We start from the raw sequence: 27,064 nt of genomic DNA, 5'->3' as shown, positions 1-27,064 counted from the left end.
GATTGCGCAGTGGCCGCCGGGAGTTGTAGTTCTGGCTATCCCTCTTGCTGCGCGCGGAGACCACCAGCCCGGCCTACAGATCCCAGCAAGCAAGGGGCACGCAGGCGCAGTGAGGCAGTAAATACTGGGATCGAAATAACGGACTTGACCCGAGAGGGGGAGGCGGCGGTGGGAGTGCCGCACTGTCGGTGGGTCAGTGCTGAGGGAGTGGGCACTGTCGGAGGGTCAGTGCTGAGGGAGCGCCGCACTGTCGGAGGGTCAGTGCTGAGGGAGCGCCGCACTGTCGGAGGGTCAGTGCTGAGGGAGTGGGCACTGTCGGAGGGTCAGTGCTGAGGGAGTGGGCACTGTCGGAGGGTCAGTGCTGAGGGAGTGTGCACTGTCGGAGGGTCAGTGCTGAGGGAGTGTGCACTGTCGGAGGGTCAGTGCTGAGGGAGTGTGCACTGTCGGAGGGTCAGTGCTGAGGGAGTGCCACACTGTCACAGGGTCAGTGCTGGGGGAGTGCCGCACTGTCGGAGGGTCAGTGCTGAGGGAGCGCCGCACTGTCGGAGGGTCAGTGCTGAGGGAGCGCCGCACTGTCGGAGGGTCAGTGCTGTGGGAGTGCCGCACTGTCGGAGGGTCAGTGCTGAGGGAGAGCTGCACTGTCGGAGGGTCACTGCTGAGGGAGTGCCGCACTGTCGGTGGGTCAGTGCTGAGGGAGTGGACACTGTCGGTGGGTCAGTGCTGAGGGAGTGGGCACTGTCGGAGGGTCAGTGCTGAGGGAGTGTGCACTGTCGGAGGGTCAGTGCTGAGGGAGTGCCACACTGTCGGAGGGTCAGTGCTGAGGGAGTGCCACACTGTCGGAGGGTCAGTGCTGAGGGAGTGCCGCACTGTCACAGGGTCAGTGTTGAGGGAGTGCCGCACTGTCACAGGGTCAGTGTTGAGGGAGTGCCGCACTGTCAGAGGGTCAGTGCTGAGGGAGTGGGCACTGTCGGAGGGTCAGTGCTGAGGGAGAGCCGCACTGTCGGAGGGTCAGTGCTGAGGGAGTGCCGCACTGTCGGTGGGTCAGTGCTGAGGGAGTGCCACACTGTCGGAGGGTCAGTGCTGAGGGAGTGCCGCACTGTCGGAGGGTCAGTGCTGAGGGAGTGCCGCACTGTCGGAGGGTCAGTGCTGAGGGAGTGCCGCACTGTCGGAGGGTCAGTGCTGAGGGAGTGGGCACTATCGGAGGGTCAGTGCTGAGGGAGTGGGCACTGTCAGTGGGTCAGTGCTGAGGGAGTGCTGCATTGTCGGAGGGTCAGCACAGGGTGAGCAGTTTCTTTTCTCAGACTCTGTGCTGCAGGCGCCATCGTTTCCAGAAACTCTGTTATCTTGCCAAACATTTCAAACCGTGAGGATCACATCACTAATTGACGAAGAAAATCCTGGAAACCAATGGATTAAACAAAATAAAAATGAGAGTACTGATGATGATGGAAAGCAGCTAGAAAAACTTGGCAAGTTTTGTTGTTTCTAAGGAGGAAACAACACAAAGTTAATGTTTCAGGTCTTGTGGACCCTTCAGAATGGATGGATTGATTTGTGAAGACAGATGCAGACTCAGCCTTGCATTTGCTTCAAAATAAGAAATTAAATGTGTCTCAAGCAAAATATTTCATTGGATTAAAAACTTCAACACAATAGATACCGAATTATATTTCCTTTAATCATAGAATCTGTAAAGTTACGAAGGAGCCCATCAAATTCACATCGCCCTCTGAAGGGCATCCCACCCTCACCCCATCCCTCTAACCCTGCATTTCCCAGGTTTATCCACTTAGCCTGCACAACCCTGGTCACTCTGTGGCTGTGCTGAATCACCATCTGTCTAAACTGTATATTTTTGGACTGTGGGAGGAAACCACAGCACCTGGAGGAAACTCATGCATACACAGGGAGAATGTGCAAATTTCACTGAGATGGTCTACTGAGGCTGGAATCGAACCCAGGTCCTTGACATTGTGAGGTCCTAGTGCTAACCACTGTGCCACCATGCCTGCAGTAAGAATGAGTCCTGAACAAGGAGCAGAATCTTAAAATTTGACGAATATTGTTGAAGGATAACATTGGGAAATATTTTGCAAATCTGTGAAAATCTGTCAATCTCTTCCAGAAAAGTCCTGGTGCAGTTGGGACTCAATCACACTTTCGGAGACCACAGACTAACTGTTTGAAATAAAATCAGAAAATGATGGAAAGTGAAAGAAAGAGTCATGTTGGTCTTGAGTCATGTTGTTTCTCTGTCTATAAGTATTGCCAGAGCTGTTAAGGTTCTCCAATCCCCAGCATTCTTGTTTCAGATCGGGTGTCTTGCATTTTCTTATGATCAAAGAATGGGCAGGGTTAGGATACAGATCAGTTATGATGTAATTGAATAGCAACAAAGGCTTGAGGGGCTGAGTGGCCTCCTGTTGCTTTACATTTTCCTCAAAACGTTTTACTAGTTATCAATTTGGAATTAATGTTCAAGTGCAATGTGTATTGCTAACTGTAAATTGACTGAGCTCAATTCTCCTCTCGTTTCTATCTTTTTTTGCTTCCTGTTAGCTGAACATAAAGCCTTTGCTCACACCGTTAATGCTAAGAAGTGCTATACAATATGATTGCTGTCAGGTTAACTGTACAGATACTAAAATTTTAAAACACAAAAAACAGAAATCACCAAGTTATGAAACTCTGTACTGATTTACTCTTCAGAAGGTGAAGTATTATAGAGTTTTGAGAAGATTTGTAGCTCAGGTTGAGGTTCTGGATGTCGGTTTGCTCGCTGAGCTGGAGGGTTCATTTTCAGACATTTCGTCACCATTCTAGGTAACATCTTTAGTGAGCCTCCAGATGAAGTACTGCTGATGATTCCTTTTTTCTATTTGTATGTTTGGGTTTCTTTGGGTTGGTGATGTCATTTCCTGTTCTTTTTCTCAGGGGGTGGTAAAGTATTATTTTTATGCTGAGACCTTTTAAAGACTTGTCCAAACACTCAACCATTTTGGGGACATCATAAATCTTGTTCTGTGATCATTGTTCCTGACAGACTGTGAGTTTATGCTCATAGCTCAGGAGGGTGTGAATGGGGTCAGTGGGCTAAACAAGCATTGCTACCCTCAGGTATAATGTTTAACATTATATGCAATAAGGTGAATATGGAGAGGCCCTCACTCTTGTTTTGGGATTAGGAGGTCATTCAGCCTCTTGCATCTTTTCAATGGTTATCATTATTTATCTGCACTAAAAAAGAACACAGAACTGGAGCCAAGCATAATGTTCATCACCATTCACAACTCTTCAGATACTGAAGCAGTCCATGTCCAAATGCAGCAAGATCTCGGCAATTGCAGTTTAAGATGATAAGTAGTGAGCAACTGAACTGGACCAGCTATGTAGAAACTGTGCATCCAGAGGTCAGAGGACTGGAGTTCTGTGGTAAATTACTTTCAAAATTTACACCCTCACCACCAATGCACAGTTACAGCAGTGAGTATAATTTACAAGATTCAATGCAGAAATTCACCAAGACTCCTCTGACAGCACCTAACATACTTGTGACCTCTATCATGGGGAAAGACAAGGATGGAAGACACCAGGAAAGACAACCATCTGCAGGTTTCACTCCAAACCAAACACCATTCTTACATGAAAATATATCACTGTTCCCTCACTGTTGCTGGATCAGAATCCTAGAACTGCTTCACTAACATGGGGAGATGTTGGCTAATAATAATGACTGTGTTGTCGTAATCCAGCTTGGATGACATGGGTTTGAACTTCACCATTGACAGATGGTGAAATTGGAATTGAGTAAAAATCTTGATTAAAAAATAAAAACCGAATTACCATTGTCAATTGATGTAAAAACCCAACTGGCTCACTACTGCCTTTTACAGAAATAAATATGTCATCCTTAACTTGTTTGGCATACATGTGACTCCAACTTCACATCCATGTTGTCAACTGTTAATGGGATGAGCAATAAATGTTGGCCTAATCAGTGACACATCCTTTACTTAAATGACGGAGTACTGTCTCCATAATCAAGATCTACTCTGAGATGTGATGCCCAGAATTGTACGTAATATTCAAATGTGGACTCTGTATCATCTGATGTTCAAACTGTTGAGATCCAATGTTACGTTGACCTTTTTCTTTATTTTCTTCAAGTAGTACATCATATTTATTGTGAATGGACTTCCAAATGTATTTCGATTTTCACCTCTACTTTTGATTCTTTTAAAATAAACAGTTTCAATATCCTTTGGTGAGGCATAGTAACAAAATCAAAAATTCATGGAAACTTATCAATATTACATCAAAATGTTATTTTCCGATTATGCGCCCCAGTCTCTGTGATGCCCACTGGTCTTGAAAGGCCACCACTGTGTTCTTGGATACTGCACGCTCCCTCTCAACAAACACCCATACACAGACATCTCTATTGTTTTTAAAAACAAATTAAAATCAGCTTAAACAGCCTCTTGCTTCTACTTTCTGAACATAACTGTTGACTAAAGTAGATAGGCAGGAGTCTGGAAGAACATAGCAAGCCAGGCAGCATCATGAGATGGAGAAGTTAATGTTTCAGGTGTAACCCTTCTTCAGGACTTGTTGAGCTGGTGGATTCGCCATTGGATGTCGTATAGTTGAGGTCCTCCACACGTTTGGGAAAGGGAGGTGGCAGTGGGCTGGGTGAGGGATGAGGCAAGGGAATGGAGGTGTCTCCACAAAGCCAAGACGGTGGAGCAGAGATTCCAGAGAGAGAATTGTTTGTGGAGGTATTGCAAGTATGGAGCATCAAAGGTGGGTCCAAATTTGGAGGGTTTAAAATGTACTCGGAGGCCTTGAGGCATGTGTAAGTTGCAAAGATAGCAGCTGAGGAATGGCACTGTGGCCAAAGAGCTGGAGGGCTAAGGAGGTCACAGTGTTATGGTAGTGAGAAAGGGACTCACTGAGTGCATCTCTCAGGGAGGCAGAGACCTTCTTCAATGTTGGCATCCTTCGAAGAGACTTCCCAGTATAATGGGTCCTGAAGAAGATTTACACCTGCAGCGTCCACTTCTCCACCTCCCGATGCTGCCTGGCATGCTGTATTCTTCCAGCCTCCTGTTTGTCTACTTTGGATTCCAGCATTTGCAGTTTTTTTTTGTCTGATAACGGTTGACGAAGCAATCATAGCGACCATAGACTGGTTCTTCATTCCCCTGCCGCTCCCACCCACGCATTGGAAATGATGTGTAATTTACTCCTCAATTTGTTTCCATCATCTGCATGAATTTATGTAAAACTCTGTTATCTCACTTTTTTTAGATTAGAATCAACCTAAACATCATGGCATAGACAGAGAACACAGGGGGCTAACACCTTCAACATATTGTCTAGCTATCACCATTGTTAGCAGCTAACCAGAGAATGTAACTTTAAAAAAGGTTTTGTGATTTACACATGAAAGAAGTGAAACTATCACTGTGTTCTAACAGATGAAAGGCTTAATTTTTCAATGTATAATTTTGCTATAAATTCTGTGTGTTAGGATCGAGCCCTCCACTATCACCTGATAAAGGAGCGACCCTCTGAAAGCTAGTGCTTCCCATTAAACCTGTTGGATTATAACCTGGTGTTGTGTGATTTTTAACTTTATTCTTTGGGAGGTCTACTTCCAGTGGGGCTCTGTGGCTGGAGTCTCTCACCTATTGTTCTCTCTTGGCCTTTTCGGCTCTTTGTCACATGCCAGGGGTTTGGAACGGCGCAAGCGCAGTGGGCGCTCCCGCCACATCGAGCAGAAGGAGCAGCAGCGGTGGCAGGCCGAGGCCCAGGCTGCACGGGGAGAGCAGCGGCGGCAGGCCCAGGCTGCACGGGGAGAGGGGCGGCGGCTGCAGGCCCAGGCTGCACGGGGAGAGCAGCGGCGGCGGCGGCGGCAGGCCCAGGCTGCACGGGGAGAGCGGCGGCGGCTGCAGGCCCAGGTAACAGCGGTGGTAGTGGAGGCTCAGGCCCGGCTTAACGTGGGTTCAGGGCTTTGAACGCCGGTTTCCCGGGGCCTAGACCCATCCCTACATCTCCTGCAGGCTCAGTCTCCCCCCTCCCCTGACCGCCTCAGCGGCTCCCAGAGCCGGAACGTGTATCGAGCCCTCCTCATTACCTTATCCCCAACCTTCGTGTCCCCTATTCCCCACCCCCACCCCCACCCCCACCCCTACCCCTACCCCTCACATTACATTACATTCGACCTGTGACCCCCCATCAGGACATTGTGGGGTGGGTGACCCTGCAGCTCTCACAATGGTCACTGTGCAGGAGGAGGTCATTCGGCCTATTGGACGTATGTTAACACATTGATTGCACTTAGTGCCATTCTCCCACCACCTCTGCAACCCTGCAGATTATTCATTTTCACATACAGGCTAATTCTCTTTACAACTCCTTCATTGGACCTCTCCAGCACATTCTCAGGTAGTGCATTGAAGATCCTAACCACTCATGGTGTGTAAAAGCTTTTTGTGCATCTATTTGAATCCATGCATCCTCATTTTCAATCCACCCACAAGTGGGATTAGTTTCTATCAACACTGTGACTCCTCATGAGTTTGAATGACTTCTAATTCTCCCCTCGGTTATCTTTTTGCCAAGGAAAAGAGCCCCAGTTTCTCCAGTCAGACTTTGTTAATGAAGTTCATCGTCCTTGTAGCCATTTCTCATAAAATCTTGCATGCACATTTTTCAACACTGCCACATTCTTCTTGAAGTCATGTTATGACTGTACAGGACATTGGTTAGGCCACTTTTGGAATATTGTGTGCAAATCTGGTATTCCTCCTGTTGGAAGGCTGTTGTGAAACTTGAAAGGGTTCAGAAAAGATTTACAAGGATGTTGACCATGTTGGAGGATTTGAGCTATAGAGAGAGGCTGAACAGGCTGGGGCTGTTTTCCCTGGAGTGTCAGAGGCTGAAGGGTGACCTTATAGAGGTTTATAAAATCATGAGCATGTATAGGTTAAATAGACAAGGTCTTTTATTTGGAGTAGGGGAGTCCAGAGCTAGCGGGCATAGGTTTAGGGTGAGAGGGGGGAAAAAATTAAAAAGGATGTAAGAGGCAACATTTTCACGCAGAGGGTGGTGTGTGTATGAACTGAGCTGCCAGAGGAGGTGGTGGAGGTTGGTACAATTAAAACATTTAAAAGGCATTTGGATGGGTATATGAATAGGAAGGATTTAGAGGGATATGGGTCAAGTGCTGGCAAATGGGACCAGATTAATTTAGGATATCTCGTCAATGTGGACGAGTTGGACCGAAGGGTCTATTTCTGTGCTGTACATCTCTACGACTACGTGTTGGGCCCAGAGCTAATGACACAAAATTGAGCTACTATTCTGTGCAAGTTGCACATCGCACTCGCTCTTGTACTTTATGTCCCAGTTAATAAATTCCAGAATATTATGTGCTTTGTAAATCACTGTCAACTAGTCTTGCCACCGACAAAGACTAATGCAAGTATATCGGGTCCTGCTTCTGCACCCCTTTTAGAATTGTGCTCTTTAGTTTATGTTGTCTCTATGTTCTTTGTGCCAAAATCAATCACTTCACCTTCCTCTTCATTGCACATTATGAGTTTACTTCACCAACTGATCCATGTCCTCTTGAAATTCTGCAGTTTACAATATTTCAAGTTTGATATCAGGAAGAGCTTAATTGGGCTGAAGGCCCTTGGGTTCTCTTGGAGGCTAATGAGCAAAGGGACAAACAGTTTGGAATTGTGATCCGTTTTCTATTTGTACGTAAACCTTGGGTAAGGGCAGGATTAGCTGTGATGCTTTTCTGATAAGTATCTTCCTTCTATTCACGACCTTTCATTGAAAGAACTTTTGAGACATGTTCTGGCTGCCTGGCACCTGTGGAACTGTAGTTGGCCAAGTCAAGCCGTTAAGGGTGTGATAGGTAGATGGTATTATTAAACAATATATTGAAGTAGCTGGACGTTTGGGGTGGGTAGCATGACCCTCCCACATCCTCCTCTCCCCCCCCCCCCCCCCCCCCAACTCCTGTACTGGTCTCTGCAAGATGGAGGTTTGCAGTCTCCAGTATTAAATTATCTAATGTAGTTACTTGGTTATTCCTCAGCTGCCTGTTGTGGCATCGTTTTTGGGTTCATTCTGTAGAGAAGGCAGCTTTGAGAGAATCATCTGTAAGACTGATGTAACTGTCAAAGGAATTTCACCCTACAAGTTCTGTTTATATCACTGAAGTTCAGTACCTGCAAATTCTGGCACGGCAGATATAATGTGATTGGCATTTTGACTCAGTCATAGCGATGTACAGCACGGAAACAGACCCTTTGGTCCAAACTCGCCTATGCCTACCAAATATCCTAACCTTATCTCGTCCCATTTGCCAGCACTTGCCCCAAATCACTTTAAACCCTTCCTATTCACTGACCATGTGCTGCCTATCATCTGTCCTCCCTTTTAAAAGTGCCGTTGTTTTGACTCCTTTCCTCTCCTAAAAATACAAACACTTGCAGCCATTTCATTCCTTTGTAAATTGAGGTACTTGGAGATAGTGAGGGCTGCAGATGCTGGAATATCAGGTCGATAAAGTGTAGAGCTGGAAAAAGCACGGGTCAAGCAGCTTTGAAGGAACAGGGAAGTTGATGTTTAAGGTGATAATCTTTTACCAGTCCTGATGAAAGGTTCTGACCTGAAACGTCAACTCCCCTGCTCCTCTGATCCTGCTTGATCTACTGTGCTTTTTCCAGCTCCACAATTTATCAAATTGTGATACTTCACTTAATCAATGTGCATCATGCACCAGTTGGGGTGGTGCTACACTGTTCCATACTGTTGAGCTTAATTGGTTCTCCACCTGTTTAGAGATTTGTGTGTCAAACACTTCACCCTTTTTTTAACTTCTCTTAACATTTCACCATTGAGTGCATATTTCTTCCCCTTATTCTTAACTCTCCCCTCTCCCAAAATGTGTCAGAGTGCAAATGTTTCTAAATTTTTCTAATGTGTATTCGCCTGCCTCATCCTCAGTTACAATCCTGACAATGGGCCAAGTTGTAAAATACAAATACCATCCTTTCCCTTAATTCACAGCCTCTACTGGTGTTAGAAATTCATTTGTGCGATGTAAGCATTTGCTGGTTGGTCCAGGATTTATTTCCCATCCCGAGTTGCCCTTGAGAAAGTGGTAGTGAGCTGCCTTCTAGAACAGCTGCAGTCCATGTACTGTAGGTAGACCCACAATGCTGATGGGAAGGAATTTCAGGATTTGAACTAGTAATAGGGAAGGAAAAGTGATGTAATTTCCAAGTCAGGCTGGTGAGTGGCTTAGAGGGGAAGTTGCAAGTAGTAGTGTTCTCATGTATCTGCTGCCTCTGTCCTTCTAGATGGTAGTGGTCATGAGTCTGGAAAGTGCAAGGTGCCTCAGTGAATTTCTGCAGTGCATCTTGTTAATGGTACACACTGCAACAACTGAATGCTGAGGGTGGTAAGAGTGAATCTACAAAATGTCATCTACAAAATACCGTGCAAGAACTGTAACAAACACTACGTTGGACAAACGAGCAGAAAACTAGCCACACATGAACATCAACTAGTCACAAAAAGATATGACCCACTCTCACTAGCCTTATACAGATGAGGAAGGACACCACTTCGACTGGGACAACACATCCAACCGAGGGCAAGCCAAATAGCGACACATACAAGAATACCTAGAAGCATGGCATTCCAACCGAAACTCTATCAACAAACACATTGACTTGGATCCCATTTACCACCCCCCTGAGAAAAAGAACAGGAAATGACATCACCAACCCAAGGAAACCCAAACATAAATAGAAAGCAGGCTACACCACCAGTGCTTCATCCGGACGCCCACTGATGATGTTGCCTAATATGGTGACGAAACATCTGGAAACGAACCTTCCAGCTCAGTGAGTAAACCTGCATCCAGAACCTCAACCTGAGCTATAAACCTTCTCAGAACTTGGTAAGCATGAATGTTTGTGAATGTAATGCCAATCAAAGAGGCTGTTTTGTACTGGATGGTGTCAAGTTTCGAGTTTGATGGAGCTGTGCTCATCAAAGCAGGGAGGGAGAGTCGATCATGCATGTGACTTGGGACTGTAGATGGTGGGCAGGCTTTGGGAAGTTGGGAAGTGAGTTACCTCGTTGCAGGATTTCTAGCCTCTTAGTTTGTCTTATAACCACTATTTATATGACTGGTCGAGTTCACTTTCTGGTAAATCACAGGATGTTGATAGTCGAGGACTCAGTGATGGTAATACTATTTGAAAATCAACTGGTGATAGTTAGATTGTGTCCTGTTGGAGTTGGTCATTGCCTGACACTTGAGTAACCTATATATTATTTGCTGATACTTTGCACTTACCTGCATATTGTCTAGGTAATGTATTTGATCGTGAACTGCTTCAGTACCTGAGGAGTCAGAGTGGTGCTGAACATTGTGAAATCATCATCAAACAAACCCATTTTCGACCTTATGAATGAAAGATTATTGGTGAAGCAATTGAAGATGGTTAGTCTTGTGCACTACATTGAGGAACACTTGCAGTGATGTCCGAGACCTGAGATAACTGACCTCCAACAACCCACAACTATCTTCCCATGTGCCCGGTATGACTCCAGCCACCAGAGAGTTTGCTCCCCAATACTCATTGATTCCAGTTTTTTCTAAGGCTCTTGATGCCATACTCTGTTAAGTGCAGCCTTGATGTCAAGGCTGTAACTCTTACCTCAGTTCTGGAACTCAGCTCTTTTAGTCCATGTTTGAACCAAGGCTGTAGTGAGGTCAGGAGCTGAGTGGTTCTGACAGAACCGAAACTAAGTATCACTGAGTAGGCACTACTTGATAGCACTGTTGATGACACCTTCCATCACTTTCTTGATAATCAAGAGTAGACTGATGGTAAATTTGGATTTATCCTACTTTTTGTGTACAAGTCTTACCTGGGCAACTTTTCACATTGCCAGATCACTGCCAGTGTTTTAACTCTAATGTAGCAGCTAGACTTGGCAATAGTACTCGAGATGTGTACCAGAACGTTGTCAGGGTCCATCGCCTTTGTCTTATCCAATATTTCAAGCTTTTCTAATGCCATGTGAAGTGAATTGAATTGAATTGACTGAAGACCAGCATCCGTGATGCTAGGGACCTCTGGAAGAGGTCAAGATAGATCATCCACTTGGCAGTTCCATCTGAAGATTATTGCAAATGGTTCAGCCTTATCTTTTGCATTGATATATGGGTCCTTCCATAGTTAAATTTGGGGTTATTTAGATATTTATATTTATTTAGATATTTATAGAACCACCACCTCTAGTCTGTTACTTAATAGGATGCAACAGGAATGGAGAACTTAGATCTGATCTGTTGGTTGGTGGATTGCTTAACTTTTTCTATCATTTGCTGCTTGATGTTTAGCATGCAAGTAGTCCTGTTTTGTTGGTTGATATTTCAATTTTAAGTATGCCTGATGCTGTTCCTAGTACTCTGGGGGACACACACCAATCAACCCCACCACCCTGTGGCCGACCACTTGAACTCCCCCTCTCACTCTGCCAAAGACATGCAAGTCTTTAGCTGCCTCTGCTGCTAAACCAGAGCCCCCTGATGTCTGGAAGAAGAACGCCTCATCTTCTCCCTTGGCACTAACCACACGGGATCAATATTGATTTCACCAGTTTCCTCATTTCCCCTGCCCCACTTTATCCCAGATCCTGTAACTTGGCACCACCTCTTGAACTGTCCTACCTGTTCATCTTCATTCCCACCTATTTGCTCCACCCTCCCCTCTGACCTATCACCATCTTCCCCACCTCCCATCTACTTATCGCATTCCCAGCTACCTTATGCTCAAAATGTCGACTCTCCTGCACCTTGAATGCTGCCTGACCAGCTGTGCTTTCCCAGCACCACACTTTTCAACTTTGAGCTTCTTGCTTAATGGTAACAATAGAATGGGTGTGCGCTGGCTGTTAGGTTGCAGATTATGTATGTGAAAATTCAGCTGCCGCTGATGAGTTGCTAATTTGTGTTCTAAATCATCCCATTTAGCATGGTCATCATATCATATAAAATTATGCAGGGTATCCTCCATGTGCAGATGAGATTTTATCTCTTCAAATCTGTATGGTGGTTACACTTTCTGATACTGTCATGGACAAATGCATTGTCATGGGCGGCACGGTGGCACAGCAGTTAGCACTGCTGCCTCACAGCACCAGAGACTTGGGTTCAATTCCCACCTCAGGCAACTGACTGTGTGGAGTTTGCACGTTCTCCCCGTGTCTGCGTGGGTTTCCTCCGGGTGCTCCGGTTTCCTCCCACAGTCCAAAGATGTGCAGGTCAGGTGAATTGGCCATGCTGAATTGCCCATAGTGTTAGGTAAGGGGTAAATGTAGATGTAGGGGTATGGGTGGGTTATGCTTCGGCGGGGCGGTGTGGACTTGTTGGGCCGAAGGGCCTGTTTCCACACTGTAAGTAATCTAATCTAATCTAAATTGCCCGTAGTGTTAAGTTAGGGGTATGGGTGGGTTGCGCTTCGGCGGGTCGGTGTGGACTTGTTGGGCCAAAGGGCCTGTTTCCACACTGTAAGTAATCTAATCATTTGCACAGGTAGTTTGGCGAGGATGAGGTCAAATTTGTTTCTCCCTTTGCTCCCTCACCACCTGCTGCAAACTCAGTCCAGCAGCAGTATCTGTTAGGACTCACCAGTTCTGTCAGTAGTAGTGCTGTCGAGACACTTCAGAATGGATCTTGAAGTCCCCCACCTAGACTACATATCCCTACCCTCAGTACTACTTGCGTGGTGTTCAACGTGAAGGAGCACAAGCATCAGCTGTGGGAGGATTTGGTCTCTTTGTTTGTGGTTAACCTGATGCCATGAAACTTCAGTGTTTGAAGATAAGTGTTTGAACGCTTCAAGGACCACTCCCTCCTGGCTGTATCCCACTGTGCCGCCACCTCTACCGGGTCTGTCCTGCTGGTGATTTAGAATATCACCATGAATGGTGATGGCCGTATCCATCAGGTCTGATCCCATGTGTTTGACTCGGTCAGGCTGTTGAATTATTCATCTGTGAAACAATTCTCCCAATTTTGGCATGATCCCCAGATATTAGTAAGAAGGACTTTGCAGGATCAACAGGGCTGTATTTTCCATTGTTGTTTCCTGTGCCAAGGTCGATGCCAGGTGGTCCATCTGCATTCATTCTTTTTGAGACTTTTCAGCTGTTGATGCAACTCAGTGGCATGCTTGGCCATTGTATAGAGTGGTTAAAAGTCAACTTCATTGTGTGGGTATGGAGTCATCCATAGGCCAGACCAGAGTAAGGACAGCATCTTTTCCATTTCTAAAGGATATTTGTGAACTGATGGGTTTTTACAACAATTAACAGGGGCTTCACATTCATCATTGTTTTAAATTCCTGGGTGTTTTTAATTGAATTAACTTCCACTATCTACCATGATGCATTTCGAACCTGGGCCCCCAGGATATTACCAGGATTTCTGGTTACTAGATTTGCTGGTTGTTTCCAATATTTCAGGTTTTCACCTGCAACCTGTTGTTCAGTTTTATATGTTGTTGAAGTCACCAGCCCAACCGTTAACTATTAATATTTTGCTAAAAGGAAGCTTTAACATTGTGGCTCAAAAGCTCAGTCGTGTTTAGAGGTCTTTTGCAAAGTGGTCACCCAGTCTGCATTTTATCTCCCCAATGTAAAGAAGACTACAGTGTGAACAGTGACGACAGTAGACTAAATTGTATGAGGCTCAGGTCAATTGCTGCTTCGCTTGGAATGTGTCTGGGGCCTTGGAAATGGAGGAGGTTATTAGCAGGTCTTAGACCTTCTGCAATTGCATGGGAAAGTGCCGTGGAAATGTGAGGAGGTATTGGGAATGGAGGAGGAGTGGACCATATTGTCCCAGAGCAAACAGTCCCTGCAGTCTCCACCTTGTCTTACACAAATACCAGTTTCTCCTTGCAGCTCTCAGTTCTGATGGAGTCACCAGACTTGAAACGTTACATTTGCTTTCTCCCCATACATGCTGCCAGACTTGGTGAGTTTCTCCAGCAATTTCTGTTTTGTTTCAAATCTCCAGCATCTGCAAATCTTTGTTTTATTTAGTCTTTTATTAATCCATACCGAATTAACACACCTCTTTCAATATACAATTTAATTTTATCCCTTAACATGGACTCTAGGCGTTTCACCCCACCGAATAATGTTAAGCCAGCTCCTCACCCTGACAGGAACGTGAACCCGGCCCTTGGCCCCGCCAATAACGTGAACCCGGCTCCTCTACTCTTTCAATTTCAGAGAAGTGTAAAATGAGCAACTCTCAGGTCCTCTGGCATCACCTCCATGTTCACAAAGATTCAGAGATCGTGATATTAACCTATTACTTTATCTTGGTCTCTCCGCAGCATTTCTGGATTACAATTACTGCTCTAGTTATGTGCTCTTTCTACTTGACATCCACAGATTTCCCATGCCTGCAATTCATATTACTATCTAGAGAATCACTGCTGCTGCAGCAGTTTCTGGGTGTCAGTGAGTTTGCACTGCTGGGCTTCTTGCTGCTGTGTTTCTTGCACTGTGCTTGCTTGGTCACCTGAGAGGTCTTGAACTTCTTGTCCTCCTCCTCCACTTTCACTTTGTGTTTTTCCTTCTTTTTTTTTCTCCTTTTTCTCTTTCTTCTTCTTTAGTTTGCTGACAGGAGCCTGGGACAGAGCTGCCAGCTGATCGTGAACAGCTTTCAGCTGAGGAGAACTGATTTGATTTCCTTGTGTGTAATTAATATTCCATCCAATGTCTCCTCTTAAAGTTTGATTGTTTTGCTCACCAGTCAGTTTCAGCTGTCACTGTAGCTCTTCACCATTTGCATGTGAATATACTTATGAGGAGCAGATGTAGGCCATTCAGCCCCTCTGATCTGCTCTGTCATTCAATAAGATCTTGACTTATCTGTTTGTGTTTCGAATTCCACATTTCCATGTACCCTCCAACCATTGATTCCTCGGTCTAACAAGGGTCTACCTGTTCTGTCTTAAAAATGTTCAAAGACCCTGCCTCTGAAGTTGGAGTCAATAGGCTGAATGTTGTAGGAGTGGCTACCCTTTATTAGAATTTTGTTCCGATCTCTGAAGCAGAGTTTAAAAGTCGCACAATCCTGAGTAAGAGTCAGACAGTGTGGCGCTGGAAAGCCCTTTGAGTAAAACATTAGAACATAGAACAGTACAGCACAGAATAGGCCCTTCAGCCCATGATGTGCTGACCATTGATTCTCATGTGAGGTAAACCTAATGTATGAACTCTCAAATTTCTGTGACCATATGCGTGTCCAACAGTCTCTTAAATATCCCCAATGACCTCGCTTCCACAACTGCTGCTGACAACTCATTCCATGCTCTCTCAACTCTCTGCGTACAGAACCCGCCTCTGACATCCCCTCTATACTTTCCGCCAAACAGCTTATAGCTATGACCCCTCGTGTTAACAATTTCTGCCCTGGGAGAAAGAGTTGATAGCTAGAGACTATCTATGCCTCTCATTATCTTGTACAGCTCAATTAGGTCCCCTCTCTTCCTTCTTTTTCCAATGAGAAAAGTCCGAGCTCAGTCAACCTCTCTTCGTAAGATAAGCCCTCCGTTCCAGGCAGCATCCTGGTAAACCTCTTCTGAACCCTCTCCAAAGCATCCACATCTTTCCTATAATAAGGTGACCAGAACTGGACACAGTATTCCAAATGCGGTCTAACCAAAGTTTTATAGAGCTGCAACAAGATCTCATGGCTCTTAAATTCGATCCCCCTGTTAATGAAAGTCAAAACACCATATGTTTTCTTAACAACCCTGTCCACTTGGGTGGCAATTTTAAGGGATCTGTATACCTGCACACCAAGATCCCGCTGTTTCTCCACACTGCCAAGAATCCTGTCTTTAATCCAGTACTCAACTTTCAAGTTTGACCTTCCAAAATGCATCACTTCACATTTATCCAGGTTGAACTCCATCTGCCACCTCTCAGCCCATCTCCGCATCCTGTCAATGACACTCTGCAGCCTACAGCAGTCCTCTATACTGTCAACGACACCTCTAACCTTTGTGTTGTCTGCAAACTTGCTAACCCATCCTTCAGTCTCCTCATCCAAGTCATTAATAAAAATTACAAAGAGTAGAGGCCCAAGAACACAGCCCAGTGGAACACCACTCACCACTGACTTCCAGGCAGAATATTTTCCTTCCACTACCACTCGCTGTCTTCTGTCGACCAGCCAATTCTGGATCCAGACAGCTAAATTTCCCTGTATCCCATTCCTCCTGACCTTCTGAATGAGCCTACCATGGGGAACCTTATCAAATTCCTGACTGGAGTCAATATACACCACGTCCACCGCTCGACCCTCATCAATTTGTCTAGTAACATCCTCAAAGAACTCGGTAAGGTTTGTAAGGCATGACCTGCCCCCCACAAAGTCATGTTGACTGCATTTAATCAAGCCATGCTTTTCCAGATGGTCATAAATCCTATCCCTCAAAACCCATTCTAACACCTTGCAGACAACAGATGTGAGACTGACTGGTCTGTAATTGTCTGTAATTCCCTATTTCCTTTCTTGAAGAGAGGAATTACATTTGCCTCCCTCCAGTCCTCAGGTACGACTCCGGTGGAGAGCGAGGATGCAAAGATCTTTGCAAGCGGCGAAGCAGTCACATTTCTCACTTCCCAAAGCAGCCGAGGACAAATCTGGTCTGGCCCTGGTGACTTGTCAATCTTAATGTTTGTCAGAATTTTCAGCACATCAGCTTCCTCAATCTCTATCTGTTCCAGCATGCACACCTGCTCCTCAGTGGTTTCATTCACGACAAGGTCTTTTTCTTTCGTAAAGACAGAAGCAAAAAAACTCATTTAGGGCTTCCCCTACCACCTCAGACTCTGTACACAAGTTCCCTATGCTATCCCTGATCAGCCCTACTCTTTCTTTGATCATTCTCTTATTCCTCACATACGTGTAAAATGCCTTTTGGATTCTCCCTAATCCTTCCTGCCAAGCCTTTTTCCTGCCCTCTCGTGGCTCTCCTCAGACCATTTTTGAGCTTCTTCCTCGCCTGTCTGTAATCCTCGAGAGTTGAGCAAAACCCTAGCTTCCTCCACTTTACGTAAGCTGCCTTCTTTCTTTTGACAAGAAGCTCCTACACGCTCGTCATCCAAGGTTCCTTTATCTTACCCCATCTTGCTGTCTCAGAGGAACACGTTTATGATTGATACGCAACAACTGTTCCTTAAACAGTCTCCACATGTCTATAGTGCCCTTTCCATGGAACAATTGCTCCCAGTCCATGCTTCCCAACTCACGTCTGATAGCATCATAGTTTCCTTTTCCCCAATTAAATATCCTCCCATCGTGCCTGCTTATCTCCATCTCCATAGCTATGTAGAATGTGAGGCAGTTGTGGTCACTGTCACCAAAATGCTCTCCCACCGCAAGATCTGACACCTGACCCAGCCCATTGCTGAGCACCAAATCCAAAATGGCCTCTACCCTCGTCGGCCTGTCAATGTACTGAGTTAGGAAACCCTCCTGAACACACCTTACAAAAACAGCTCCTTTCAAACCATCTGCTCGAAGGAGGGTCCAATTAATATTGGGCAAGTTAAAGTCACCCATTACAACAACCGCCTCAGATGACTAACTGTGTGGAGTTTGCACATTCTCCCCGTGTCTGCGTGGGTTTCCTCCGGGTGCTCCGGTTTCCTCCCACAGTCCAAAAATGTGCAGGTTAGGTGAATTGGCCATGCTGTAAGAGCATGGCTTGATTAAATGCAGTCAGCACGGCTTTGTGGGGGGCAAGTCATGCCTTACAAATCTTATTGAGTTCTTTGAGGATGTTACTAGACAAGTTGATGAGGCCATGTTTCCACACTGTAAGTAATCTTAAAAAAACAACCCCATGACATTCACACTTTTCCAAAATCTGCTGACCTATGCTACTGGGGGGCCTGTAGTAAACCCCTAATGAGGTGACTGCTCCCTTACTGTTCCTAATTTCCACCCATACTGACTCAGTAGGCAGACCCACCTCGACAATGGTAACTTCTGTAGCTGTGATACCCTCTCTGAAGAGCATTCTACTCATTTGTGTCAGAAAAGGGCAACCCCCTAATTTTAAAACAGCACCCCTACTTCTGGAAAACGTCCTTGAGAAGGTGGTGGTGAGCTGCCTTCTTGAAACGCTGCAGTCCACTTGTTGTGGGTTGACCTGCAATTCCTTTAGGGAGGGAATTCTCGGATTTTGACCCAGCCATAGTAAAGGAACGTCGATATATTTCCAAGTCAGGATAGGGAATGGCTTGGAAGGGAACTTGAAGGTAGTACGTTCCCCTGCATTTGCTGCCCTTGTCCTTCTGGATGGAAGTGTATGTGGGTTTAGAAGGTGCTGTGTGAGGATCTTTGGTAAATTTCTGCAGTGTATCTTGTAGATAATACAACACTGCTGCTACTAAGGTTCAGTGGCAGAGGGAGTGGATGTGGTACCAATCAAGTGGGCTGCTTTGTCCTGGATGTTGTCCAGCTTCTAGAGTGCTGTTGAAGCTGCACCCACCCAGGCAAGTGGGAAGTATTCCATTCCATTCCTTCCTGATTTGTGCCTTGCAGATGGTGGACAAGATTTGGGGAGTCGCGAGGTGAGTTACATTCCACTTGTATTCCTAGTCTCTTGTCTCTTTGTCTCTTCATTGTCAATTTGAATATTTCCTTTTACTTGGTCTTGCTTGACATTATTCTCGTTTATCTGGACTAATAGCCTCATTTATTTGACATTTATTTCCTCCAGTAATATTATCTGTCTGTGGCTGTTCCTCATTAATTGGTTGAAGTGCTAGTTTGACTGTTGTGTTTGCATCTTGAAGCACGATAGAATATTTGAGTTTCTTTGGCAGTTTTTTGTACTAAAGAATCTCCAGTCATTTGTGAGTTCCACCTGTGAATGTCCGTCTCCCCAGGATTTGACTCCAAGACATCACTATATTTTATATGCCGTGCTCCTTGACCTGACCTCAGTGCCCTGTTCAGCTGCTACCCTGCCCACCCAGCACCTTGTACCTTTTTCACACTGATACATTAAAACACTTTAAATGTTCCAAAGCTTCTCCGAGTATTTGTGAATAAAGAGTTGGGCCAACGCAGTATTTAATACCATAAAATGGGATATGTGACTTTGCATCCCTGACAATCCTGTCCTATAGAGTAGGACTCTGATCTCCGGTACAGTGTATATTTCTATAGATGCTGGATTTGCAAGTGCTGTAGCAAAAAAAGGAGCAAGAACAGAATTCGATTAAAGGGTAGCCACTCCCCCAGCATTCAGCCGATTGACTCCAACCTGTGTACGTGTGCACATGACTCTTTTATTCTCACGCTATCCACTTGATACAGTACTTTGTCCACACTTGAGCCTTGGCAGCCACAACAGACCCATTCCGTTCCCTGTCCTTGGTAAATTTCCTCTGTCTGAGTTGTTGAATGTCTTTGTGTGTTCTGTGTAGGTTTGGAAGGAGGTAGAATGATTTGTAAAAAGGGGTCAAGAAGTTCAGTTTACTTGAGACTGAAGGAGATACTCTGCATAATTGACTGGATGTGAGTATGCAATTTTAGCTGAGCAGGTCACTCAGGTTTGATATAGGTTCGACTAAAGAGTCAGGAGAGCTGACTCCACTGCTGCTGTTTGGAGCTGTTGGCATTGGAACCTGTAGGTGATGGTTTGATAGGGGAATTGTCACTTGCAGTATTTGCCTATGTTATTGGACTAAAGGTTAACACTTAAACTTTAATAATTCTGCACTCCTAGAGGCAATATTTTTCCTCAACAGTCAGCTAACAGTCTGGGACCATTCTTGGTTAAAGTACAGGTTAGCTGTCCTGAACTTTATGTCCAATCCCAGAGTGGGCAAGTGACCGGGGAGATGGGTTAATGGGTGGGATAATGGACAGTGTGGTGCTGCAGATACTGAGAGGCACTTTTTGCAAGAAGCTCAGAAGCCATATCAGTGGCAATATGTTCAGAGAGCTTGCAGCTGATTAAGTTGAGTGGTTTTAATAAAGAGGGGAAGCCAATAGCTAAAGCTGAGGAGGTGAAGAAATTTTGAAAAGAATGCTGTTGACTCACTTATCAAGGACACAAATGCTAACAAAACAGTAGCAGAGATGGCACATCCCTCGTGGGGAAGTGAGGATAATACCAGTTGACTGCAACAGGATGAAGATATGCAAGTTGAGTAGGCCAAAATAAACAAATTTTAAGATGAAATGTGAGGTAATGCATTTTGAGGGAAGGAATAGATCGAGGCAGTATCAATTTAATGCACTCTGACAAAAGTGTGTGTAGAGCCAGGTACCCACGGTTTGACCTACATTTAAGGTAGTAAGACATCCTGCGAAAGTGCTCAGCAAAGCATCTGGGATCTTAGGCTTCATAAATAGAGGCACTGAGTCTAACTGCAAAGGTTATCAATGCTTCTTGATAAGAAGAGACATTGAAGGTTTTTGTCTCAAGCTCACCAGAACAAATGCGAAGGTTACTGAACTGCAAACAATCGCATCAGGTTATAGTATAGCAAAACAGCCAGTGCTGATTGGTTGGCGAGTAGAATCTAATTGGTTCTGGTATTGATGTGGAGAAAGCTGTGACATACTATAGGTTCCCCAAACCCCTGGACCATCCCACAAAAATACGAGGATTGCACACATTTCTTCTGTTTTGAGAGGCAGGTCAGTGTTTGTTGCCTCTATCAAACAGAAGTGAATCATATAAGAATGCAACTGATTATCTTAAATTGGTCATTAGTCTAACTTTTAGCATACTCTGGATTGTTCAACCATTTATTGCAATCACAGGATCACTTCACAGTAGATGCTTTGTTCTGGGTTGCATAAGCGTGGGCTAGTTGAATACTGTCTGTCCTGTGCCTGAAGGAGCATGTTGTTTGATTTGATCAACCAATCCTGCTATGTACAGTCTGTATACCTAGCATTGCGCTGGCATGGAAATTACTACATAATGTCGCTTAATTATGTGGAAGACAGAAAATTGTTTAAGACTGATGACTCCGTCCTGTTGAAGTATGTCGCTCCTGTTTCTACTGTACAGGAGCAGAATGCTTGAACATGTTCACATTCTTGAGATATTTTGAGAATATGTTCTAGGGTAGTTTGAGGTGGAGGAGACATTTTTCAAGTTTGAAAGTGACTGCCTTTGGTTTCTTTGTGTAACAAAGAGTTCAAACTCACAATCAGGATAGCCATTGTCCTGCAAGTAAGTTGTTCATGTCCTATTTCTAAGATGCTGATACAACAAATCCTCTGGTACAAAGAAGTATTCACATGTATGTTGACCAGAGATGGTGGGCTTTTGATAGACAGCCGAGTGAACTCATTAACACGTTTCTTGAGTAGCACATCGAGAAAAGAGAGAGTGTATTAGAATATTCTAAGGTGAATTTGTGCATAGGAGGGAGTGTAGTAGCTGTGTAGACAGAGACCTTAGTGACTAGTTTGTTTAATGCTGGTAACTTGAAGCAGTTTCCCCAGTTAATTTGTCCAGTAATTCATTGTGTGATTACAATATAGAACTCTGTGAGTCTGCAATATTCCATCACATTGCTCTTGTGAATTTGAGTTATGATCCAGACTGCCAATTTTCTCTTCTCTGGTTTTTACAGGCACTCTGGCCACACCAGCTGTTACTGGGAAAGGGAGTTGTTTTCGATCAAAGCAAATTTCCTCACTGTCAAAACAGCGGGACTCTGCTACGCTAGTGTGCTCAACAACAATGGCCACTGAAGATAAAAAATCTGAGTCAGAGTGCACAAAAACACAGTCGATACCTTCTTCCTCTAATCAAAACAAGGTGAATTGTGAAAGATGTTTGCTAGGGCATTTTAGATGCTAGGCATAATTTTGTTTAGCCATAGCTATGTAACCAGCATGTTCAGTTTATTCAAAGGATCAGGTGATAGTCTGGAAATGCTATAAATCTAGTACATCAGATGGATCAGATTTGTCCAATGTGTACAGGAGGGTTTCCTGACACAGTATGTAGAAGGTCCGACAAGACGAGAAGCCACACTGGACCTGGTGCTTGGTAATGAACCAGGCCAGGTGTTTGATTTAGTTGTAGGTGAGCACTTTGGAGAGAGTGACCATCATTCAGTTATGTTTAGTTGAGCCATGAAAAGGGATAGGTATGTGCCACAGGTCAAGAGTTATCAATGGGGCAAAGGCAATTATAATACGATTAGGCAAGAATTAGGATGCATAGAATGGGGTATCAAAATACAGGGGATGCAGACAATGGAAATGTGGAGCTGGTTTAAGGAACAGATATTGCGTGTCCTTGATAGGAATGTCCCTGTCAGGCAGGGAGGAAGTGATAAGGTAAGGGAACCATGGTTTACTACAGAAATTGCATCTCTTATTAAGTGGAAGGAGGAGGCTTATGTGTCAGCTCGGAAGGATTTAAAGAGAGTTAAGAAGAGCAAAGAGAGGACATGAGCAGTCTTTAGCAAATAGAATAAAGGAGAACCCTAAAGCTTTCTATAGGTATGTAAGGAATAAAAGGATGACTAGGGTAGGAATAGGGCCAGTCAAAGACAGAAGAGGGAAGTTGAGTGTGGACCCTGTAGAGCTCGGAGAGGTGCTAAATGAACATTTCTCATCTGTGTTTACTCATGAAAAGGAGAATATTGTGGAGGAGAAGAATGAAGTATGAGGGTGGCATTGTGGCTCAGTAGTTAGCACTGCTGCGCCTCAGCACCAGGATCCCAGCTTTGATTCCAGCCTTGGATGACTGTTTGTGTGGAGTTTGCACATTCTCCCCGTGTCTGCATGGGTTTCCTCCGGGTGCTCCGGTTTCCTCCCACAGTCCAAAGATGTGCAGGTTACGTGAATTGGCTATGCTAAATTGCCCATAGTGTTAGGTGCATTAGTCAGAGGGAAATGGGTCTGGGTGGGTTACTCTTCGGAGGGTCGGTGTGCACTTGTTGGGCCGAAGGGCCTGTTTCCACACTGTTGGGAATCTAATCTAATGAGATATTGGACTAGAAAGGATTGTGGTTAATTATGAACAGGTGTTATCAATTCTAGAAGGAGTGGAAGTAGACAAGTCCCGTGGGCCAGATGGGATTTATCCGAGGATTCTCTGGGAAGCTAGGGAGGAGATAGCAGAGCCTCTGGCTTTGATATTTGAGTCGTCATTGTCTACAGGTTTAGAACCAGAGGACTGAAGGATTGCAAATATTATGCCCTTGTTCAAGAAGGGCAGTAGAGATGACCCAGGTAATTATAGACCAGTGAGTGTTTTTTTTGCTGTAGGAAAGGTTTTGGAAAGGATTATAAGAGATAAGATTTATAATCATCAAGTAAGCAACAATTTGACTTGGATAAACTGCAGAACTGGACTGAGGGGTGGCAAACGGAGTTCAATGCAGCTAAATGTGAGGTGATGCACTTTGGGAATAACAGGAAGGCAGAATACTGGGTCAGTGGGAAGATTCTTGGTAGTGTGGATGTGCAGAGGGATCTTGGTGTCCATGTACACAGATCCCTGAAAGTTGCCACCCAGGTTGATGGTGCTGTTAAGGCGGCAGACGGTGTGTTAGGTTTCATTGGTAGAGGGATTACGTTCCGGAGCCGCAATATCATACTGCAACTATACAAAACGCGGGTGTGGCCACACTTGGAATATTGTGTACAGTTCTGGTCGCCATATTTCGGGAAGGATGTGGAAGCATTGAAAAAGGCGCAGAGGAGATTTACCAGAATGTTGCCTGGTCTGGAGGGAAGGTCTTATGAGGAAATGCTGAGAGACTTGGGTCTGTTTTGATTAGGTTAAATTACTTAGTGTGGAAACAGGCCCTTCGGCCCAACAAGTCCACACTGACCCTCTAAAGAGCAACCCACCCAGACCCATTCCCCTACATTTACCCCTTCACCCAACACTACGGGCAATTTAGCATGGCCAATTCACCTGACCTGCACATTTTTGGACTGTGGGAGGAAACCGGAGCACCCGGAAGAAACCCACGCAGACACGGGGAGAATGTGCAAACTCCATACAGACAGTTGCCTGAGGCAGGAATTGAACCCGGAGGTCCCTGGCGCTGTGAGGCAGCAGTGCTAACCACTGAGGCACAGTTCCGCCCATGAAAGAAGAAGGCTAAGAGAGGATTTGATAGAGACATACAAGATGATCAGAGGATTACGTAGGGTAGACAGGGAGAGCCTTTTTCCAACGATGATGACGTCCGCTTGTACGCGGGGGCATAACAACAAATTGAGGGGTGATAGATTTCAGACAGATGTCAGAGACAGGTTCTTTACGCAGAGAGTGGTAAGGGCATGGAATGCCCTACCTGCCAATGTAGTCAACTCAGCCACATTAGGGAGATTTAAACAATCCTTGGATAAGCACATGGATGATGATGGGATAGTGTAGGGGGACAAGCTGAGAATAGTTCACAGGTCAGCGCAACATCGAGGGCCAAAGGACCTGTTCTGCACTGTATTGTTCTATAGTCACAGACCTAAAACATTTACTGTATCTTCCTCACACTAAACAGAAGCTGCCGAAACTACTGAGTTTTTTTTCCCAGCATTTTCTGTTTTTATTTCCGTTAGAAGTATGTAGTTTCAAACTCCATTCCAGAGAATCAGCCTACGATTTCTATTGGGCCATCAGTCAGTGACCAAAATTGCCATTTCCATTGCTGATGGTTTCTGGCATCTAGTGGAAAGTTGAATTGCTAAGCTTATTTAATTGTACTTATTTGGTCCTGTAATCTAGGCATTACTGGTTGAGTCAGTATTCATTGCCTGTTTCTAATTGCTGCTTGAGAAGGTGAATGTGAGTTGTTGCCTTCAACTGGTGTAGTCTCTGTGCTGTAGGTGGGTGTGTAATGTAGATAGGGAGGGAATTCCAGGATTTTGACCCAGCAACACTGAAGGAGCGTGATAATATTTCCAAGTCAGGATGACAAGTGACTTGGAGGGAAATTTGCAGGTGGTGGTGGCATTTCCTCGTATCTGCTGCCCTTGTCCTTCTCAGTGGAAGTGGTCATGGGTTTGGAAGGAGCTGTCTAAGGGTCCTTAGTGAATTTCTGCAGTGGACCTTGTAGGTGGTACTCACTCCTGCTACTGAGCATCAGTGAGGGGAGTAATGTCAATCAAGCATCATATAACAATCTCTTTTTTTGTTTGTTTAAATAACAGCCTTCTGCAGTGAAACCAAATTATACCTTGAAATTCACACTGGCTGGACATACCAAGGCTGTGTCATCAGTGAAGTTCAGTCCAAATGGAGAATGGCTGGCAAGTTCCTGTAAGTCGATCTGTCATATTACTCATTTATATCGCGAGAGAGTATGTAGTGTCAGTTTTGATCATCAGGAATCCATCCCAGCAGGCAGTAGCTAAACACCAGCTCATTGTGGCAAGATGCGAGCGACAATGTGACTGAATCCCTAATGCATAGTGTGGTGAGTGAAATTATTCCCCTCATCACCTGCCCTTCCTGTCATGCGCACTTGCTCCTTTCTCACTCCTTACCCCAGTCTTTGTTGTAACACACCAACTGCCTGGTTTGTTGACTTTTAGGGTGGCGCTGGTTCAGTAGTTAGCATTACAGCCTACAATGCCGGGGGCCCGCGTTTGATTCCAGTCTCTGGCGACTGCGCAAACCCATACAGACATTCTCTCTGTGTCTGAGTGGGTTTCATCTGGGTGTTCCAGCTTCCCCCAACAATCCATTGATGTGCAGGCTAGGTGGATTGGCCATGGGAAATGCAGGGTTACAGGGATGGGCCATAGGGGTGGTTCTGGTTTGGATGGCAGAAGAAAGTACTGGATTAGATTGATGACCACAGCTCATGTCTTTCATACAGCTGTGGATTCACTAAAAGCAGGGCAGCTCTCTGGCCTGATGTAAATGAAGGTTGCTCTATCTCAAAACTGAAGGTTTTTTTGTCTTGCTCCACAGCTGCTGACAAATTGATTAAAATCTGGGGTGCTTATGATGGCAAGTTTGAGAAGACCATATTAGGACACAAACTGGTGAGTGTGGAAAGTACAAATGCTGTCATTTTCTGCCTCCTGTGACCCACACTCAGTGGCTATTATTGAGAACTCGTTTAAAAAGGCCAAAGCAATGTCTTACCTGAACCTGCTCTCTTGAGAAAGGTGTTGTTGGCCTGAATTTAGCTGAGCTGGTTCACCCTTGTCTCCAGCTTGGTTCCTTCTCTTGATTTAAACTCAATATTTGATTTCATACTGCATTGTAGCTGAGGGTGAGCCCCGTTATCTGGATTAGAGTGCTGCTGGAATGGTGCTGTCGATTTTCCTGCTCCTCAGATGCTGCCTGACCTGCTGTGCTTTTCCAGCACCACACTAATCTTGACTGTAATCTCCAGCACCTGCAGTCCCCGCCTCCGTCCTGCTATCTGGATGTTAAACTGATACTCTGTCCTGTTTGGTGGATATGCAAGATCCCACAGCACTCCTGGGGAGTGTTCTTCCTGCAGTGCTGACCAGAATGTTGCGCAAGACAGAATATAAAGTAGGATTAGACAGCGCAGACAGAGGTAAATTTGGACAATTGCATCTGTGCTAGTTGTTAGTGAGTGCTGTTAAGTTAGTTCCCCCCCCCCACACACACACACTGCTGTTTCCATAATCCTTTGGTTTGATTTACAATTAGTTTTTATTAAATAGCTCCAAACACCCTTTCAGACAGCACAATCCACATAACACCAACTGACTCAAAGTTCATCCCCCCTCCCTTTTCGTTTGTGCCAGTTTACCATAAATCTGAGTCTTTTCCTGATTGATGGAAAGTGTTCCCCTATCTATTCTGTAAAAGCTCATCATTAGTTTGAATGCTTTAATTAAAGACATCTCTGCAGGAGTTCCTCAGGGTAGCGTCTGACTCCCAACCATCTTCAGCTGCTCCATCAATGAACTTCACTCCATTATAAGATCAATGTC

The 27,064-nt window shown here is 45.0% G+C and overlaps 1 protein-coding gene across 1 annotated transcript in view; it reads left to right on the top strand.

Annotated features, from left to right (window-relative positions):
• The first annotated feature begins 5,816 nt into the window (after positions 1 to 5,816).
• The window catches only part of wdr5 (WD repeat domain 5), a 59,420-nt gene continuing 38,172 nt past the window's right edge, over positions 5,817 to 27,064 (top strand). Inside the window, exons 1-4 of the mRNA XM_072566112.1 lie at positions 5,817 to 5,963; positions 21,748 to 21,935; positions 25,295 to 25,403; positions 26,061 to 26,134. Of these exons, the coding sequence (XP_072422213.1) occupies positions 21,858 to 21,935; positions 25,295 to 25,403; positions 26,061 to 26,134 (261 nt within the window). The 5' untranslated portion in view covers positions 5,817 to 5,963; positions 21,748 to 21,857. The remainder of the gene's footprint in view (positions 5,964 to 21,747; positions 21,936 to 25,294; positions 25,404 to 26,060; positions 26,135 to 27,064) is intronic.

Source organism: Chiloscyllium punctatum, chromosome 49 (assembly GCF_047496795.1).
Source record: "Chiloscyllium punctatum isolate Juve2018m chromosome 49, sChiPun1.3, whole genome shotgun sequence".
NCBI classification, from domain to species: domain Eukaryota; kingdom Metazoa; phylum Chordata; class Chondrichthyes; order Orectolobiformes; family Hemiscylliidae; genus Chiloscyllium; species Chiloscyllium punctatum.
This window is presented reverse-complemented; position numbering and strand designations above follow the sequence as displayed.